This window comes from Elephas maximus, chromosome 12 (genome assembly GCF_024166365.1).
Source record: "Elephas maximus indicus isolate mEleMax1 chromosome 12, mEleMax1 primary haplotype, whole genome shotgun sequence".
NCBI lineage: Eukaryota > Metazoa > Chordata > Mammalia > Proboscidea > Elephantidae > Elephas > Elephas maximus.
The window spans coordinates 37276030-37293118 of record NC_064830.1 but is presented as its reverse complement, the minus strand read 5'-3'; the positions used below and the strand labels follow the sequence as shown (position 1 = coordinate 37293118).

At 38.0% G+C, this 17089-nt stretch overlaps 1 protein-coding gene across 8 annotated transcripts in view; it reads left to right on the top strand.

Moving 5' to 3' along the window:
• Nucleotides 1–17089, top strand: part of LDAH (lipid droplet associated hydrolase) — a 141128-nt gene that overhangs the window by 104613 nt on the left and 19426 nt on the right. For all 8 annotated transcript variants that reach the window (XR_007519750.1, XM_049904824.1, XM_049904821.1 and 5 more), the window contains one exon: nt 16387–16469. Coding sequence is in view for 7 of the 8 variants with exons in the window: in XM_049904824.1 (XP_049760781.1) it covers nt 16387–16469 (83 nt within the window). In the remaining variant the exon portion in view is untranslated. The remainder of the gene's footprint in view (nt 1–16386; nt 16470–17089) is intronic.

The window sequence follows — 17089 nt, the reverse complement described above, 5'->3', positions numbered from 1 at the left end:
TTTACGTGATCAGCTGTGAAAATCTGTTTATAAAACCCAACTGCAGCCTTTAATAATTCATGGAAGTTTAGCCTAAAATTCAACAATGAAGGAAAAAATTTTTGGAGAGGATAATATTAGGATTTAGGGGAAAAAAGGATTTGGTATGGTACTAGTATGCCATCTGTGGTCTAAAATTAAATGGTCCAGCAAAAGTTGTCTTCTTTTTTTTTTAAGAGAAATTTTTACATATCTTTTAAAATTATGTCAGTCTGAAAAGTTGTATTATCTTTTTTTTAATTATACAACACCTTGATCTATGTATTTTACTTTGGTGAACTTAGTGTCACGTAAGCAAGATTCTCTAGTTACAGACTCTAGATGTATGGTCATGATAACCAGGGTTCTGGCTTATGGAGAAACACCTTTAGAAACTTTAGAATGAGGGAATTACTTTTTTAGCTCTGCTTTTCAAATTGTTAAAAGTCATGTTAGTCCCCATTTAAGAAAGATGAGAAACAACCTAGACAAAAATTAAGGAACTGCTAAAATATTTCCCCTCGTAAGAAGACCCTGCGCCTGGGTTTCTGTGACTGTGGTAAGGTCAGTGTGATTAAGTTGTGCTTAATCTTTTGAGCACCCTCCTGATTTATGCCTCTCTGAGTGCCTAGCCCTTAATCTGCCTCAGCAGCTCTGTCTCGATGGAGCTCTGCTGCAGTGTGGGATACTCACGTCCTCCAGATCGTCAGATCTCACAGTCTGTCCTCAACCCCAAGGACTGCACAGCCAGGCAGCCCTGCTTAGTACATAGCCCCCTAACTAGTGGCATGCCCCCCACTTTGCTTCCCCACCCCGTGTTCAGCAACATCTTGCTATCCTCAAGACTAGTTAGAAGATGGATGTGCTAGGAGAAGTTATCCTTGGAAGGGCTCTTTCAGTTAGCTCCCACCTCTGTCTCCTGTCAGAGAAGTCCTAATATATATAAGTACCAGAATCTGACAGGAGTTTAAGTATAGTGTTAATGCCTGTCTATGATCTAAAACACTGAGAAAATTCAAAGGCCCTTTCTTTATTCTTTTGCATCAGCTAGGATGGAGTTTGGCTATACCAAAAAAAAAAAAAAATACCTGTTGCCGTCGAGTCAATTCCAGCTCATTGTGACCCTATAGTTTAGAGTAGAACTGCCCCATAGGTTTTCCAAGGAGTGACTGGTAGATTCAAACTGCTGACCTTTTGATTAGCAGCCGAGCTCTTAACCATTGTGGCACGAGGGCTCCCAGAGTTTTGCTATAGATAACAGCAAACTAAATTACAGTGGCCTAAAATTAAACAGATAGGCATCTGTTTTCCTAATGCACCAAGAAATCAAGGAGTAGGCAATCCAGAGGTAAATAGCAATTCAGTAGTACCATCTTGGACTTGGGTTCTTTACACATTTCTATTCTGTTATCCTTCACACATAGACCTTTCTCTTCTTGCTTGTAATCTCACGGTCACAAGATGGCTCCTACAACTCTAGACCTCATGTATGACATTTAGGCAAAAGGAAAAGAAGCAAAGGACTTATTCCTGTTGAGGCTTTGACTTTTTATTTAGAAAGAGAAGTCCTCCATGGGAACTTTTGCTATAGATTAAAAGCCAGAACTGTGTCACACCCTACCTGTAAAGGATATGACGAAGTCAAGTACTGTGGCTTTCCCATGTCTCTAGTAGAGGAAATCAAGGAAAATGAATTTTTTTTATATTGGCTTTTGGGTAATCACATAGTATCGACCACATCTCTATGCCAAGAGGGTCTTGGATCATCCATGGACTTAATCATAGAACACCCTACTCACCAAACACCTAACTAAGGCAGTTAACTCCAACCCTGCCCACCATAACTAAAACCCACCATAGCCATGTCCCTCCAGAATGTCTTCGGACTTCACAAGTCCTGCCAAGAGAACCTCAGAATGAGGTCTACAGTTTACTTCTTAATTATGGAAGACCTTCTTCAAAGCATGTGTTGATGCACCTGTTTACAGTGGAGCCCACCTCAGTTCCCATGATTAGTATTGTTATATTTTTATGTTAAAAGGAGCTTAAAATAAAACTGTGCTATTTTGCCTTTTTTGTGTGCTTACTAGAGGCTGCTTTTCCCCAGCCCATCCTCCCGTCATGGAGGGGAATATACCAAAACCTTTTTTCTAATCCAGAAAATTTTATAATGAACACTTTTTTTATAGAAATTGGTTTTTCCTTGTAAACAGGGTATACACCCACTTCTCACTTATCAACATGGTTAGGTTCCAAAGACCAGATCGTTATGCGAAAATTGGTATTATGCAAAAGTGGAGGATGACAGCATCAGATCACAGAATATTATGTGGGATGCATATGACCCTCTGGGCTCTGGGGGTAGGGTTGGTAGTACATCAGGTATGCTGTAACTTGTGCTAGCACCTGAAAGTGAGCTATTCCCATGAACATGGAATCATCATGAGAAATGCAACTTCCAAATAACACACAGGAACCCAGAAATAGACTTACAAGGCTTATCTCATTGTACAAAAGCCAAAAGAGGCAAAAGTTTTGCACAACCATACCTCCAGTATGCACCCGCTCATACAATACCTTGTAAAAACAGTAATTCGTGGCACACACCCATTTCTTCCATTTTAAACAGTCATACAGGTCCCTGCCTACCAGCAGCATGTACTGTCAGTGGGCCAGTAGCTTGTCAATAATCTCGAGAAGCGGAAAATGTTGGTGGACACCATATGTTCCATTGGTCATGAATTAATGCCAGCTGTTTGTCATTAATACACAAAATAGTCCAATAGTAGATTTTTTTTACTGTTGTCTTAAATTTGAAATGTCAGATAACGAGATAGTCAATGAGTGAGGAGTAGATATATTTTGGATCTACAGAATCTTTCAGCCCTTGTAAAGAAAATCAAAGTGACTAGAGGTAGTATCTTGATCAGATTAGACCAGCAGTTTCCATCACATTTTACACATACGGTAGACTTTCTACTTCCAGAATTCACCTATTCTGATTAAACCATGCCCATCCCTTTGCTTCAGTAACCAACAATTCTCTGTTCCTAGCATGATGACAAAACCAAACAAAGGTAAAGGATTCTATGGCGGAATCTTACTAGTGGCACTAGGCCACCTACCACCAAAACAGCTAGGACAACTTGGCTTCCCACCACCAAGCTCTACTTGAGAAAAGCCATTCATGTATCTTTCCAAAACCTATTTTATAATTAGTTGTGGTTTTACCTCCCTGTCCATTGTCCCTCACTGCTCTAGCCAGTGTTCATGTGGCTTGCTTCCTGGGCAGCCTCTCCAGAGGCTCTTGGACTGCTCTTCTTGCCTGTAATTATTCATCCCAGTTATAAACCAGTACCTACCAACTTGGCTTACCAGTGTCACTGTGCTTCATCCTCCTGTTCTGCCTTCCATTGCGATGTCAGCTCTTGGACCACTTCAAAGACGGCTTTTCCTCCTGACCACCACCACCCCCCAGAAAGAATAAATAAAAACACCAGCCCAGCTACTTCAACCCTCAGGCCCTTCCCATTTATTTCACTTAACAACTCTTAACTGATAACCTTCCATCAGCCAAAGCACTCTCTCAGATAGGCACTAGAGAGAGAGAGATGAATGAAATATAACTGCTACCCTTAAGTTAACTTACAGCATGTTGAGGGAGACAAATGTGAAGAATCTTAATGTATCACCATAAGAGCTGTCATAAAAACAGATACATAGAGTATGCTGGATGGGTAAGGGAGCCAAAGATAGATGAATTTAGATTTAAAGATGAGATTTTTCTAGACAGACAAAATGGCAAAGGGCTTTCCAGGTATCAGGATAGGCTGAGTTGAGTCTTCTGTTGTAGATTATGTGTACTGGGAGGATTTAGCGATACCATTTGACATGTGAAATGGATGCCCTGTTGGTCTTCCAACTTTAGCCCTCTTTTAGGTGTTCAAAACCCTTCAGCTACCCTTCCATAAGTTGAAGTCCTGTAGTAGTATTTGAACATTATGAAAATTTCAGGCACATAAAATATAGAATATTAGATTCCTCAGTGAGTCATTTTGAAATTTACACCTGTATTTAAATTTGTAATGAGGCAAAAGTAAACAATTAACATTCTTCTAAATAATTTTCATTCCTTCATGTTTTTGTTTCCATTGTTTCTGCTATTAAACATTTCCTTTACTGTGAACTCCGAATTCTGCTGGCTTTCCAAGAATGCTATTGACAGGCATTGCCAAGAGAAATGTGTTTTCCCCTTAGGAAATTACACTTCTCTTTGGTATTATTATTTCTGATCACTGTGTTGTGTTATGAGCATTTCTGAGGAATGACAGAGACGGCTTCCTTGAAGCAAAGAATTAACTGGAAAGGAAACTGGTATGATACTTTCTTTAAAAAAAAAAAGTGTACTTAGATGGGAAATTATCAAGAGGAAGAAAAGAGAGTAGTAATAAAGGTAGGGTGAGGTAAATTCCATAAAGAAAAATTTACTTTCAGAAATTTAAGACTCCATTATTTAAATTTTTAATTGAATTATTAAATTATTTGAATTTATTTCAGTTTTTAAGTTTGTTCTAATTCAAGAATGATACACGGAGAAAAGTCCTTAAAACATAAATGAATGCCTCCACAAATTATTAAAAAGCAAATTCCCACATAATTGCCACTCAGCTGAAGAAATAGAACATTGCCTGGTCTCAGAAGCTTCCTTCGTCCCCTGCCAATCTCTGCCTATTCCATCCTCCCAAATGTGACTACCATCTGAAATTCTACAAACGTTATTTAATTTTGCCTGTTCTTGAACTTTACACAACCGAAATTATAGTGTATATTCTTTTATACATGGCCTCTTTCACACAACATTGTTTTGTAGTGTTCATCAATGTTGTTGCATACAGTTTTAGTTCTTTCATTTTCATTGTTGTATATTGGATGAATGTACTACAGTTCTTATCAAACAATATCATTAATGTCACACCTAAGTAAAATTTTGCTAAAGGTAATTCAAAAATGGTTGCAGCAGTACATCGACAGGGTACTGCCAGAAATTCAAGCTGCATTCAGAAGAGGACATGGATAAAGGAGATATATCATTGCTGATGTCAGATGGATCTTGGCTGAAAGCAAAGAATACCAGAAAGATGTTTACCTGTGTTTTACTGACTATGCAAAGGCGTTCAACTGTGTGGATCATAACAAAGTATGAATAACATTGCAAAGAATGGGAATTCCAAAACAATTGTGCTTATGCAAAACCTATACACAGACCAAGAGGCAGTCGTTCGAACTGAACAAGAGCTTAAAATCAGGAAAGATGTGCATTAGTGTTGTATCCTTTCACCATACTTATTCAGTCTGTATGCTGAGCAAATAATCTGAGAAACTAGACTATATGAGGAAGAATGTGGTATCTGGATTGGTGGAAGACTCATTAACGAGCTGCAATACACAGATGACACAATCTTGCTTGCTGAAAGCAAAGAGGACTTGAAGCACTTACTGATGAAGATCAAAGACTACAGCCTTCAGTATGGATTGCACCTCAACATAAAGAAAACAGAAATCCTCACAAGTAGGCCAATAAACAACATGGTAAATAGAGAAAATATTGAAGTTGTTAAGGATTTCATTTTACCTGAATCCATAATCAACGTCCACGAAAGAAGCAGCCAAGAAATCAAATGATGTTATTGCATTGGGCAAATCTGCTGTGAAAGATCTCTGTAAAGTGTTGAAAAGCAGAGATGCACTTTGAGGACTAAGGTGCACCTGATTCAAGGCATGATATTTTCAATTGCCTCATGTACATGCAAAAGCTGGACAATGAATAAGGAAGACCAAAAAAGAATTGATGTCTTTGAATTGCAGTGGTGGCAAGAATCTTAAATATACCATGGACTGCCAGAAAAGCAAACAAGTCTGCCTTGGAAGAAATACAGCCAGAGCACCCATGAAAGTGAGGATGGCAAGACTTTGTCTCGTACTTTGGGCATGTTATCAGGAGGGACCAGTCCCTGGAAAAGAACATCATGCTTGATAAGGTAAAGGGTCAGCGAAAAAGAGGAAGACTCTGGACAAGATGAATTGACACAGTGACTGCAACAATGGGCTCAAACATAGCAACGACTGTGAGGATGGCACAGGACCAGGCATTCTTTCATTCTGTTGTACATGGGGTCACTATGAGTCAGAACCAGTTCATCGGCACTTAATAACAACAACAACATCCATGTTGATGGATGTTTGGGTTGTCTCCAATTTGGGACTGCTCCCAAGAACATTTTTATACATGCCTTTCTGAACTTGTGCACATATTTCTGTTGGTATTTATCTAGGAGAGGAGATGGTGAGTTTTATGGCATGTGTATGTTCAGCTTTAGTAGATAAATGCCAAATGATTTTCCAAAGTGATTGTACCAATTTACACTCTCACAAGCAGTATATGAGTTTATGTTGCTCCATTTACTCGCCAATACTTGGCATTATCTGTTTTTTTTTTAAATGTAGTTGGCCAGTCTACTAGGTGTATAGTGATATCTCATGATGTAAATGTATGTGTGTTTAAAGGTATTTTAGAGATAGTTTGTTCTTAAGCAGATAAAAGAGTTCAGTTCTTTTCAATTTGATAATGTTATTTACCTTATAAAGGTGGAAAAGCATTTGAATAAAAATGTGACCATTTCTTGTGGCAAACAATTTGTGAGTCCATTTGACACTCACAGTGTTGTGAGTTTAATGTAAAATAAGTACTTTTTGGAAACCCTGGTTGCGTAGTAGTTAAGTGCTATGGCTGCTAACCAAAAGGTCAGCAGTTTGAATCCCTCAGGCGCTCCTTGGAACCTCTATGGGGCAGTTCTACTCTGTCCTATAGGATCGCTATGAGTCGGAATCAACACGACGGCACTGGGTTTGGGTTTGGGTAAGTACTATTTCTTCTTTGAATATTTGGTAAAATTTACCAGTGAAGCTCTCTTGGCCTAGAATTTTCTTCATGGGAAGGTTTTTAACTACATATTCAATTTCTTTAATAAATATAGGACTAATCAGGCTATATAGTTCTTGGTGAGCTTAAAATTTGTATCTTTTGAGGACTCTGTCCATTTCCCCTAAATTGTAGAATTTGTTGGCATAAAGTCAACAAAATGCCTGATTATCTTTTTGCTGTCTGTAGACACTACAGGGATATCACCTCCCTCTTTCCTAATACTGGTAATTTATGTCTTCTCATATTTTTTTCCGGATCATTCTTGCTCATCAATTTATTGATCTTATCAAAGAACTAGTTTATGGTTTCATTTATTTCCTCAATTATTTTTCTGTTTTGTGTTTCATTGATTTCTACTCTAAACTTTATTATTTCCTTTACTCTGCTTGGAGCCCTGGTGGCACAGTGGTTAAGAGCTCAGCTGCTAACCAAAAGATTGGCAGTTCCAATCCAAAGCCACTCCTTGGAAACCTCTGTCCTAGAGGGTCACTATGAATTGGAATCTACTCAGCGGCAATGGATTTGGTTTTGGGGTTTTTTTTTATTCTGCTTACTGTGGGGTTAATTTGCTCCTTTTTTTTTTCTTTAATTTTTTTTTTTTTATTATTACTTTGTTGAGAATATATACAGCAAAACATGTATCAGTTCACCACTTTCTACATGTACAGTTTGGTGACCTTGATTACATTCCTAGAGTTGTGAACCGTTCTCACCCTCCTTTTCTGAGTTGTTCCTCCCTCATTAACATAAACTTACTGCCCCCTAAGGTTCCCATCCAATCTTCCGAGTTGCTGTTGTCTATTTGATCCCATATAGATGGTTCTTCAAAGAGCATAATGCTCAAGGGAAACCTTCTGTACTAATTAAGCTACACTATTGTTCAGTTTTAAGAAGACTTCAGGGGGTATTTTTCATTCAAGGCTCTCAAAGATAGTCTCAGGGAAATAGTTGCAAGGGTTCATCTACCCTCCATGGTGCCATAAAATCTAGATTCCATGAGAATTTTAAATTCTTTTCTACATGTTCTCACTTTTGATCAGGATTCTTCTATGGAATCTTTGATCAAAATGTTAAGCAATGGTAGCCAGGCACCATCCAGTTCTTCTGGTGTCATGGCAAAGAAGGCAATTGTTCATGGAGGCAATTAGCCACACAATCGATATCCTCCTTCTATTCCTGACTCTCCTTCTTCCTGTGTTGTTCCAGGTGGATAGAAAATAATTTTTGCGCTTTGGAAGGGTGTTTGCAAGCTTTTAAGACCCCAGACACTACGCAGTGAGGTAGGAGGTAGAACAGAACCACTAAACACATTATTAGGCCAGTGAACTGGGATGTCCCATGAAACCATGATCCAAAACCTCCAATCCAAGGAACCATATCCCTTCAGGTGTTTGGTTGTACATAAGCAGCCTCAGCAGCTACCCTTTTTTTTTTTTTTTTGTCATAGTTGTAAATATATCTATCTAGTTAGATATACTTACCTATTTAATATATCTAGTTTCTTAAGTGAAAACTGAGGTCTTTGATTTGAGACCTTTTCTCTTTTTTTTTATTGCTATAATTTTTCTCCAAATATTGCCTTTCAGCATCCACAGATCTTGATAAGTTGTGTTTTCATTCAGTTGGAAATAATTTCTTATTTCCTTTTAGATTACTTCTTTGACCCAGGGGTTATTTTGAAGCATGTTATTTAGTTTTCACATACTTGGGGGTTTTCCAGTTGTCTTTCTGTTATTGATTTCTAATATAATTCTATTATAGCCAGAGAATATATTTTGTATGGTGTGAATCCTCTTGAATTGACTGAGACTTGTTTTATGGATATGGCTTATCTTGGTAATATTCTGTGGGCACTTGAAAAGAGTATGTATTCTGTACTTCCTGGGTAGATTGTTCCATAATGTTAATTAGGTCTAATTGGTTGATAGTATTGTTCAAGTCTCCTGTATACTTACTGATTTTCTTTCTACTTTTGCTGTGTCAATCATTGAAGAGAGTCGAGATCTCCAGCATAATTGTAAGTGTCTGTATTTTTCCTTATAGTTTTGTTAGTTCTTCATATATTTTCAAGGTCTGTTATTAGGTGGAATCCCTGGTGGTGTAGTGGTTAAGAATTAGGCTGCTAACCAAAAGTTTGGCAGTTTCAATCCACCAGGTGCTCCTTGGAAACCTGGGCATTTCTACTCTATTTTATAGGGTCGCTGTGAGTCTGGATCTATTAACAGCAATGAGTTTGTTTGTTTTGGTTATTCTATATGTAGACATTTAGGATTTTTATGTCCTCCTGATGACTTGACCCCTTTATTACTAAGAAATCACCTCCTTGTCTCTAGTTAGTATCCTTTGCATTGAAATCCATTTTGTCTGATAATAATATAGTCACTCTACCTTTCTTTTGACTAATGTTAGCATAGTGTTTCTTCTTCCATCCTTTTACTTTTAACCTACTTATGTTTTTCTATTTAAAGTGCATTTCTTGTAGGCAGAAAATAGATGGATCTTGTTTTTTATCCACACTACATTTTGATTTGGGTGTTCAGCTTTGTACTGGATTGAATACTGTCCCCCAAAGTTCATGCCCACTGGGAGCCTCAGAACATGACCTTGTTTGGAAATAGGGTCTTTACAGATGCAATTAGTTAAGATGAGGTCATACTGGGTTATGATGGGCCAAAGTCCAAGTACAGTTGTCCCTACAAGAAGGCCACGTGAAGACACAGAGGAGGCACACAAGGAGAATGCCACGTGACAACAAAGGCAGGAATTGGAGTGATGCGTCTACAAGCAAAGAAAAGCCAAGAATTGCTGGCAGTTTTTCTGGGTACCAGAAGCTACCAGAAGATGGAAGGAATACATAGAGTCATTATATCAAAAAGAATTGATCAGTGTTCAACCATTTCAAAAGGTAGCATATGATCAGGAACCGATGGTACGGAGGGAAGAAGTCCAAGATGCTCTGAAGGCATTGTCGAAAAACAAGGCTCCAAGAATTGACAGAATATCAATTGAAGTGTTTCAACAAATGGATGCAGCGCTGGGAGCACTCGCTTGTCTATGCCAAGAAATTTGGAAGACAGCTACCTGGCCAACCAACTGGAAAAAAAAAATTTTTTTTTTTTTTTAGATCCATATTTATGCCTGTTCCCAAGAAAGGTGATCCAACCACATGCGGAAATTATAGAACAATATCATTAATACCACACGCAAGTAAAATTCTGCTGAAGATCATTCAAAAGTGGCTGCAGCAGTATATCCACAGGGAACTGCCAGAAATTCAAGCTGGATTCAGAAGAGGACGTGGAGCCAGGAATATCATTGCTGATGTCAGATGGATCCTGGCTGAAAGCAGAGAGTACCGGAAGGATGTTTACCTGTGTTTTATTGACTATGCAAAGGCATTCGACTGTGTGGATCACAACAAATTATGGATAACATTGCGAAGAATGGGAATTCCAGAGCACTTAATTGTGCTCATGAGGAACCTGTACATAGATCAAGAGGCAGTCATTCAGACAGAACAAGGGGATATTGTGTGGTTTAAAGTCAAGAAAAGCGTGTGTCAGGGTTGTATCCTTTCACCATACCTATTTAGTCTGTATGCTAAGCAAATAATCCAAGAAGCTGGACTACAAGAAGAACAGAGCTTCAGGATTGGAGGAAGACTCATTAACAACCTGCATTATGCAAATGATACAACCTTGCTTGCTGAAAGTGAAGAGGACTTGAAGCACTTACTAATGAAGATCAAAGACCACAGCCTTCAGTATGGATTACACCTGAACATAAAAAAAATCCTCACAGCTTGGCCAATAAGCAACATCATGGTAAATGGAGAGAAGATTGAAGTTGTTAAGGATTTCATTTTACATGGATCCACAATCAACACCCATGGAAGCAGCAGTCAAGAAATCAAAGGACGCATTGTGCTAGGCAAGTCTGCTGTGAAAGACTTCTTTAAAGTGTTAAAAAGCAAAGATGTCACCTTGAAGACTAAGGTGCACATGACCCAAGCCGTGGTATTTTCAGTTATATGCACATGAAAGCTAGACGATGAATAAGGAAGACTGAAGAAGAATTGACTCCTTTGAATTGTGGTGTTGGTGAAGAATATTGACTATACCATGGACTGCCAAAAGAATGAATAAATCTGTCTTGGAAGGAGTACAACCAGAATGCTTCTTAGAAGCAAGGATGATGAGACTATGTCTTACATATTTTGGACATGTTATCAGGAGGGATCAGTCCCTGGAGAAGGACATCATGCTTGGTAAAGTATAGGGTCAGCGAAGAAGAGGAAGACCCTCAATGAGATGGATTGACACAGTGGCTGCACCAATGGGCTCAAGCATAACAATGATTGTGAGCATGGTGCAGGACCGGGCAGTGTTTCGTTCTGTAGTACATAGGGTCGCCATGAGTCGGAACCAACTCGATGGAACCTAACAACAACACCACCACCAGAAGCTGAGAGAGAGGCATGAACCAGATTCCTTTCAGACACTCCACAAGGAACCAACCTTCTTCCATCTTGATACATAATTTCTATTTGTCTCCTCTGTCTTTGTTCCTTTTTTGCTCTTTTTCTGTCCTATTTCTATGTGGCTTATTAGACATAATTATTTGTTTTGTCTTTTTAATTGTTGCTTTAGGGCTTATAATATATACCATTAACTTTCACAGTCTACCTTCAAATGATACTATCTACCACTTGACATATACTGTAAGAACCTTAGAGCAGTATACTGCCTTTTGTCCCTCTCAGCACTTGTGATACTGTTGTCATTCAATTTACCTCTGTTTTTTTATTCAACAATTATCTTTTAAAGATATGTAAATAATAGGAGAAAATGTATTTTAAATTTAACCACATATTTGCCGTTTCTGATGCTCTTTATTCCTTTATGCAGATCAAATTTCCAGCTGGAATTATTATCTTTCTGCTTGAAGGATTTCTCTTATCATTTCTTGTAGTACAGTTCTACTGGTGATTAATTCCCTCAGTCTTTATATTTAGTCTAAAAACGCCTTTATTTTACCTTCATTTTTGAAAGCTATTTCCGCTGGCTATAGGATTCTAGGTAGACAGTAAAATTTTTATTACTTTTAAAGATGTTGTTTTCTGATTTACATTGTCTCCAAGAATAAATCTGCTGTCATTTTTAATCTTGACTCCTCTGTATACATCTTTCCTTTTCCTCTGGTTACTTTTAAGATTTTCTCTTTACCACTAGTTTTAAGCAATTTGATTATGATGTACTTTGGCATAGTTTTCTTCAGGTTTTTGTGCTTTGGGGTTCTTTGAGCTCCTTGGATTTATGAGTTTATAGTTACAGAAAATTGGAGAGTTTTTCACTGTTATTTCTTCAAATATACAAGTATAGCCTTTTGTGACTACCTTCTTTCACTTAGCATAATTCTCTCAGGGTTTATCCCTGTTGTAGCACGTATCAATACTTCATTCCCTTTTATTACCAAATAATATTTCATTGTGTGGCTATTCCACATTTTGTTCATGCCCCCTTAACTATGAGATTTTCTACTGTGGTTGGTAGAAGTAGCAGCTATTTTCAGTCTGGGGATTATTCTCCTAATCCTTTCAGATGGCCCCTTCCCTAGCCTCTGGTAGTTTCCTCACAAGATTGTGCTGAGGATCACTAGAAAAGCCTCCAACAGGAAAAAAGTACAGAATCAAATAAATGACCCTAGAGTAAATGGAGATAATCTGAGAAACAGAAAAATTTAAAAAGCTACATATTTTCCCCCAAGATCAGAGAAAATATGTTGGTGAAATCAGTAGGATGTTTTGAGGGAGGAATAATTAGAGACCAAGACAGACTCCATGCAAATTAAAAATAAAATTGTCAAAATTAAAAGTTTAGAAGGTAAAGTTGAGATTAAGAACCAAAAAGCAGAACAACCAAAAAAGGAGATAGAAATTAAAATAGAAATGATAAGAGCCAGTGTCTAAGCCATCTAGTTCTGCTATAGCAGAAATACCAGAAGAGGATGGCTTTAACAAAGAGAAATTTATTCTCTCACAGTCCAGTAGGCTACAAATCCAAATTCAGGGTGCCAGCTCCAGGGGAAAGCTTTCTGTCTCTGTCAGCTCTGGAGGAAGGTCTTTGTCATCAGTCTTCCCTTGATCTGGAAGCATCTCAGCTCAGGAACCTTAGGTCCAAAGGTGGTGCTCTGCTCCTGGCATTGCTTTCTTGGTAGTATGAGGTCCCTATGTCTTTCTGCTGGCTTCTCTGTTGTATATCCCAAAAGAGATTGGCTTAACACACTATGTAATCTTGTAGACCTCATCAGTGTTACTGCTGCTAATCCATTTTATTACATCATAGTAATAGGATTTACAACACATAAGGAAATCACATCAGATGATAAAATGGAAGACAATCATACAGTACTGGGAATCATGACCTAGCCAAGTTGACAGATATTTTGGGGGGACACAGTTCAATCGATGACAGCCAGTAAGTGAGAACAGTGAAAACCAAGAGGAAGATATTGTCAACAATATAAGAAAATTTCCTAGAACTGAACAACACAGTGAATTGAAAAATACCCACATCAAGGCATATCATCATGTGGTATCAGAATCATTAGTAATATAGACAAAACCTTAAAAGGTTCCAGAATTTAAATTAAAAAAAAAAAAAAAGCCTTCAAAGGAGTAAGAATCAAACTGTATCAAACTTCTCATCAACCATCAACAACAGTAGACTCTTAAAGATAGTGGAGCAGTGTCTTCCAAGTTTTGAGGAAAAAATATTTTCAGCTTACGATTCTTTAGCCAAGTATCAGCCAAGTATAAAGTAGAAAAATGACTTTTGCAGATATGCAAAGACTACAGAAATTTTTCCTCTAGTATACTTTTCCATACAAAGTCACCTAAAGATAAATCCCTCCAAAAACAACAGGAAATCATGAATAAGAACATAGATAGGCCCTCGTTCCCTAGCTCTTCTCCTACCTCATCTCCTACCCCTTCCCCACCCACTTAGTCCTTGGCAGCCACTTGCTGTCGTTGCTGTTCCTCATAGACAGCGAGCCACCTCCCACCCTGTTCTCTCTGTCTGGAGTTTGTTCCCCCGATAGCTGCATGGCACACGTCCTCACCTCACTCAGGCCTTTGTTCAAACGTTATCAGAGCGGCCTTTCTCATGCACTTCGCATAAAATAGGCAACTGCCATCTTTGCACTGTCTGCCTCCTTACCTTGTTTTATTTTTCCCATAGTGCTTGTCACCATGTGACTATTACATATATGTTTGTCTGTTTCCCCCTTTCCCCGTCCCACATTAAAATACAAGCTTCATAATAGCAGGCAGTTCTTTTTTTTTTTTTTTTTTTTTCTGTGTTCATTGCTCTATTTCCAGTGCCTAGAATAATGTCTGGCACATCACTGGTGTTCCGTAATCTTTGAATGAATTAGTTAATTAACTTTGATTCAAGGAAACTGTAGGGACAACCCAAGAAGGTAGTGAAAGGGAATCCCAGAATGACAGCTGTGTAGTAGGCCTAGAGGCCAGCAGTCCAGATTAGAACAGAAGGCCTGGGGGTCCTGGAATGGACATCTCCAAGGGGAGAGAGTTTCAAAAAAAAATAGTGTGGCTATAACAAAGAGACTATCAGAGGAGGAAGAAAGTTATATACACTGCTGGGAGCTGGGGGCTGGGAGATTGGGTAATTATAAGAATGGAAATATGGCACCATACACAACTTGGCTCAACAGTAGCAGTGTTTAGATGGGCAAAATAACACCATTTACAGAGTTTTAAATGGTTAGACTCAACCCATACAGAGATAACTAGCGGAAGAACAGTTAAGAGAGGTTTCTCCTAGGGGTGAGAAACAGTGTAACAGGGGACTATTGTTTTTCACTATAAGCCTTTCTGTATCATTTGATATGTAAATTATATACAGTGTATGTATTTGATAAAACTTTAAACAAGGAAAGGAGAGGCAAAATATAAAAAATAATGATCTAGAACTAAAATTCCAGATGTCCCTATGTGGCACAAATGGTTAAGTGCTACTAACCAAAAGGTTGGCGGTTCAAACCCACCCAAAGGCACCTTGGAAAAAAGCCCTGTTGATCTGCTTCTGCAAGGTCATAGCTTTGAAAACCCTGTGGAACAGCTCTGCTCCGACACACGTAGGGTTGCCGTGAGTCGGAATCAACTCAACAGCAACTAATAACAAAATTCAAGATAAATTAGGGAAAAGGGAAGACAAGAAGAGAAAGTGCAGATTTGCTGAGGGCCTGCCTTGTTTGGATGGAGACGTTATAGACACCGATTAATATCAGACAGCAACAGATAAATAGAAGCTTTCACATGGGTTTAGGCGAGGCTAACTACTAGGTAAATCAAAACGCAATTTATGCTTTGAAACTCTTAACAAAAGGAAATTTAAAAAAAAAAGCAAGTGAGGTATGGAAACTCTTCGTGTTAAAAGGGGTGGGAAGAAGGTCACAAATAACAAGAAAGCATAGCATACACAGCAAGATGGTCCAATATCTTTCATCTCAGTATGTGTGAATATATATGTTGACTCCCCTTATTTAAAGACAGAGGCTTTCAAATGGCATTTTTCAAGAAGCCACTTTTATATTCTGATTGCAAAAGACATACTTAAAACAAAATGACAAACAATGGAAAAATAAAGGGAAAGACAGATATATCAGGTAAATACTGACAAAAAAGAAAGCAAAGTAGCGATAATTACACTAGTCAGAATGGAATTTAAGGCAAAGTACTAAAGGAAAATTTTCTTGCCAGTAGAAGAAAGCGACGTAAGTTTGTGTTATCTCTGGCTTTCTTTTTCTTTCCAGGTACTTGCTATCTTGGAAGTGAGAGTCACTTTGCTCATTTTGCATTCAGCATAATGGGACTAACCCTCATTGAAAAATCTTAGAGATCTTTCAACATGCTTTAAAATAAACATTATTTAGTTGTTTCCTTTTTTTAAAAGTGTGAACATAGCTTCCTTTTAGTAACTGTTCACGCAGTTTCCCTGGTGTACATGATTTATCTGAAACAATTTATGCTTCTAATCCGTAAATCGTTATAACAACAGATACTTATCAGGTACAATTATACATACATGTTATCTCCTGTATTTTCTGACAATATGTTGTCATACTGCTAAACTATCCTGCTAAGAAAGCCAAATAAGGCTGAAAGTTTTTTTTCGTAGGACACACTCTGGTTTCCAGAGGCTAAGCATGTTGCCTGACTTGCATGCCTCTCTTTGCCTCACAGATATTGTACATCAGATATCACTTGCCTCAAGAAATGGAGGAATATGAATTTATTAAAAATAATCTGACATTTGTATTTGTATATTCTAACTGTTTGGTTCTTTATTTATTAAATGTAGCAAATGCTGCCTACCTTGGGAGCCAAGAAATGGTGCAAATTGTGGAGAGAGACAATGAAACCATAAGGAAACATTTATCTAAGGTAATCGCTTTATTGCTATGAGGGAGTAAGAAAGCAAGGAGATGGGCAGAAGTATTAACTGAGAATCAAAGACTAGAATTGTTAGAATATGTAAGACCTCAAGGGTCTGGAGATTCAGATAGAGCTCTACATCTAGTTAAAATTAATATAATCCTTGAAAGTTGCATGGAGAGTAAAACTCATTATGGTTATTTAATTTTACCACCTATTCTTACTGAATTTATTTTCAGAATCAATACTTTTCTGTTTTATCAATGCATTTCAAATTCTTTAGGACCTTGAACTAAGAAGATTCTCAATAATATGAATAGGATAAATGAATGAGTTACATTAAAATATAAATAAAACATTGGAAAAGAACCAATATTACATATGACCAGATGACTAGTGAGCCTGTCTGTCTTATTCTCTAACCCATTAGAGTAGGAATGTCTAGCTCTTACATCAAGACCAATTGTCTATACAAGCAGGTGCAGAAAGGCAAAGATTGAAATGTTCAGCATTTGTGAGTTCCTGCTGCAAATGCTAGAATCTTGCACAAACTCATTGGGAAGCACCGGTCTCTGAAACTTGAAGAGAACCATGGTTCGGAGTATGTCTGAGCACCCTAGAATTTGAGC